This window comes from Centruroides sculpturatus, unplaced genomic scaffold (assembly GCF_000671375.1).
Source record: "Centruroides sculpturatus isolate CEXI.00-Female unplaced genomic scaffold, Cexi_2.0 scaffold500, whole genome shotgun sequence".
NCBI lineage: Eukaryota > Metazoa > Arthropoda > Arachnida > Scorpiones > Buthidae > Centruroides > Centruroides sculpturatus.
The window spans coordinates 133,759-138,206 of record NW_019384780.1 but is presented as its reverse complement, the minus strand read 5'-3'; the positions used below and the strand labels follow the sequence as shown (position 1 = coordinate 138,206).

Here is a 4,448-nt window from a genome sequence, read left to right as displayed (position 1 = left end):
TTTCATGAAAAAAATTTACAAGTTTTTGACACTTGTAAAAGTTAAGTTTAATTAGCATTTGAATTATATTTCTAATTGAATAAACATTGTAAATATAATAAAGTAATAAAACAATTTAAAGAGTAATCAAACAAATATTGACTAAATTATCAACATATTAATATCAACAAAAATTACCATGTTTTTAAAACATTTTAAAATGTCTCACCTTTTAAATCATTATCTGCTCTTAAATTATCCTTTTTAAACTTTTCCTGTTGCATTTCAACAAGCTAAAAAAGAAAAATATTAAATAATTACAATCAACAAAAATGTACTACAAAAACTGATATTAAACTTTCTAGTACAAGCTGGAATTTTTGTTAAATTGTATGAACATACTTTTCATATGTTTCCAGCAATTCTTTATACTTCAAACAAATGTTTTTGACTTGATTTACAGACCTGCCACAGGTTATATAATCTTCTTAATCTTAATATCCATAAAGGCAATTATAACACTGCATTAGCCCAATATGCAAGCAAGTCAGGGGTGTCCCAATGTTGGGATGAAGCCAAAATGTTAAGAAAATTCAATATACAAAAATAAGAATAACTGAAGCCATTGACAACTGCAAAGCAACAAGCCAAGAACTTTGCATTAACAACAGAAAAAGCATCAATATATCACAAGCACAGCAAGTGTTACTCTCTAAACATACTTATAACAAATAATAATTTATTCATTAACCACCCACTTTTCCATGTGCTTAATATTCATTACAAGTTATTTTATATTATCAAAAAGTACTTTTAATTTGATTTAAATTGATAAATTGAATTACAATGTAAGAAATTTAAATAATGTCAAGAAATCTTTGAGTTATACTATTTTGGAACACAAAACAACTCCTTCATATTTGAATCATGTATAACCTGTGGCAGACCTATAAATCAAGCTGAAAACATCTGTTTGAAGGATTGCTGGAAGCAAATAAAAGTGAGTTTTTATAGTTTAAAAACTGGTATATATTACTGCAAAAAACTTTTATAAATTTAATTTATAAATTTTATAAGAAAGAACTTTTATATAATAAATTAATTAATTACTACAGTATGTATTTCAAATAATATATTATTATTAAATATAAAGAGTAAAAAAAATGATGTCTCACTGGCTCAAATTTTTGAAATGTGATGTGATTAGAGACTTAAAATATATTAAATTCATTTTTTAAAATCTATAATATTTAATTTTAAATTTAGCTCTGAATAAATTAAGTTAAATATTAAATTTTGAAACATTAGAAAAAACTGCTTTTATAGAAAAAAAAAGTTTTTTTATAAATATTTTAATTTTAAAATTATTTAGAAAACATAAAATATTCAATAAAAATAAAATATTCAGTCTGATTACCAGTTTTCTATTGAAATGGTTGAGTTTAACACAGGACTGTGGAGTCGGAGTTGTGGAGTTTTGGTGTTTTAGCCGGAGTCGGATGGTAAGGAAAAGTCGCAGTCGGTAGATTTTTACGTGACTCCACAGCCCTGGTTTAACATGTATTTATTTTTTCCAAAGGTTAAACATTATTTAAGTTTTAAAATTTTTATTAGTTTGTGATGTAAGTAAATGACAATGACAAAAACTATCTTTAGAATGCAAAAAAGTAATATGAACAAAAATTAATTAAAGAATAATGCTATAAATCTTTGAAAATGAAAATCATAATGCCAAAATTCTATTATTTCAAGTTCAAGTCTTTAGCAAACTAAATGAATGAAAACATAAGAATTACTTTTTTTTCAATATTTTTAAAATCATAAAGTAATATGTAGTTAATTTTAAAAATATTGTGTGATTTAGTAAAAACAACNAACGATAAAATTAACCACTTTTTAATGTTCAAAAACTTTTTAAATTAATCTTTAACATTACTGATACTAAAGTTTTTGTTTTGTACATCTTTTTCATGAAAAAAATTTACAAGTTTTTGACACTTGTAAAAGTTAAGTTTAATTAGCATTTGAATTATATTTCTAATTGAATAAACATTGTAAATATAATAAAGTAATAAAACAATTTAAAGAGTAATCAAACAAATATTGACTAAATTATCAACATATTAATATCAACAAAAATTACCATGTTTTTAAAACATTTTAAAATGTCTCACCTTTTAAATCATTATCTGCTCTTAAATTATCCTTTTTAAACTTTTCCTGTTGCATTTCAACAAGCTAAAAAAGAAAAATATTAAATAATTACAATCAACAAAAATGTACTACAAAAACTGATATTAAACTTTCTAGTACAAGCTGGAATTTTTGTTAAATTGTATGAACATACTTTTCATGTTTCCAGCAATTCTTTATACTTCAAACAAATGTTTTTGACTTGATTTACAGACCTGCCACAGGTTATATAATCTTCTTAATCTTAATATCCATAAAGGCAATTATAACACTGCATTAGCCCAATATGCAAGCAAGTCAGGGGTGTCCCAATGTTGGGATGAAGCCAAAATGTTAAGAAAATTCAATATACAAAAATAAGAATAACTGAAGCCATTGACAACTGCAAAGCAACAAGCCAAGAACTTTGCATTAACAACAGAGAAAGCATCAATATATCACAAGCACAGCAAGTGTTACTCTCTAAACATACTTATAACAAATAATAATTTATTCATTAACCACCCACTTTTCCATGTGCTTAATATTCATTACAAGTTATTTTATATTATCAAAAAGTACTTTTAATTTGATTTAAATTGATAAATTGAATTACAATGTAAGAAATTTAAATAATGTCAAGAAATCTTTGAGTTATACTATTTTGGAACACAAAACAACTCCTTCATATTTGAATCATGTATAACCTGTGGCAGACCTATAAATCAAGCTGAAAACATCTGTTTGAAGGATTGCTGGAAGCAAATAAAAGTGAGTTTTTATAGTTTAAAAACTGGTATATATTACTGCAAAAACTTTTATAAATTTAATTTATAAATTTTATAAGAAAGAACTTTTATATAATAAATTAATTAATTACTACAGTATGTATTTCAAATAATATATTATTATTAAATATAAAGAGTAAAAAAAATGATGTCTCACTGGCTCAAATTTTTGAAATGTGATGTGATTAGAGACTTAAAATATATTAAATTCATTTTTTAAAATCTATAATATTTAATTTTAAATTTAGCTCTGAATAAATTAAGTTAAATATTAAATTTTGAAACATTAGAAAAAACTGCTTTTATAGAAAAAAAAAGTTTTTTTATAAATATTTTAATTTTAAAATTATTTAGAAAACATAAAATATTCAATAAAAATAAAATATTCAGTCTGATTACCAGTTTTCTATTGAAATGGTTGAGTTTAACACAGGACTGTGGAGTCGGAGTTGTGGAGTTTTGGTGTTTTAGCCGGAGTCGGATGGTAAGGAAAAGTCGCAGTCGGTAGATTTTTACGTGACTCCACAGCCCTGGTTTAACATGTATTTATTTTTTCCAAAGGTTAAACATTATTTAAGTTTTAAAATTTTTATTAGTTTGTGATGTAAGTAAATGACAATGACAAAAACTATCTTTAGAATGCAAAAAAGTAATATGAACAAAAATTAATTAAAGAATAATGCTATAAATCTTTGAAAATGAAAATCATAATGCCAAAATTCTATTATTTCAAGTTCAAGTCTTTAGCAAACTAAATGAATGAAAACATAAGAATTACTTTTTTTTCAATATTTTTAAAATCATAAAGTAATATGTAGTTAATTTTAAAAATATTGTGTGATTTAGTAAAAACAACATATAAAATAACCTTTGAGTTACTTAGTACAATTACTAAAATTTTTATAATTGTAAATAATGTTAATTTATCAGTTTTTTTGTGAATTATGAAAGAAAACAGTATTCATATTAAAGAAGCATATAATGTTTTCTACAGAAAAGCATACAAACCACTTAAAATTATAATGTTATGTTAATAATAATATTAACATAAATTTTTGAGAAAACAGTAATGTAAGGATTTCAAAATAACATTTTAAAAATTAAATGCATTATATATTTATATATAATCTTATATACATAAATAAACAACTAGTAAAAATATACTTATTTAACAAAATTTAATGGATTGAAATGATTACAAACCTTATTAATTATTGCAGCTGCTAATAAATCATTATATGTTTTATATACAGAATGACTGGAATTTTCTTGTACAGTTGATTTTGAATCTTTATCTTGACTAGACTCATCAATATCCTATAAAAGAAATGGCAAAAATATTTTATAATTATTGTTACAAATAATCCTAATAAAAATATCAACTCTTCTGTAGCAAATCCATAACCTGTTTCTCCAGTGATATATCATAAAAATTTTGGAATTCCTCAAGTTTTGATTATGTAAAGAAACATTAATATCTCAAAAATACTATATATATATATATATATA

At 23.0% G+C, this 4,448-nt stretch overlaps 1 protein-coding gene across 1 annotated transcript in view; it reads right to left on the bottom strand.

Annotated features, from left to right (window-relative positions):
• LOC111629164 overlaps window positions 1-4,448 on the bottom strand; it is a 65,299-nt gene that overhangs the window by 41,412 nt on the left and 19,439 nt on the right. Inside the window, exons 9-10 of the mRNA XM_023373043.1 lie at window positions 4,143-4,256; window positions 2,154-2,217 (exon numbers count right to left, since the gene is read on the bottom strand). Coding sequence (XP_023228811.1) covers window positions 2,154-2,217; window positions 4,143-4,256 — 178 coding nt within the window. The remainder of the gene's footprint in view (window positions 1-2,153; window positions 2,218-4,142; window positions 4,257-4,448) is intronic.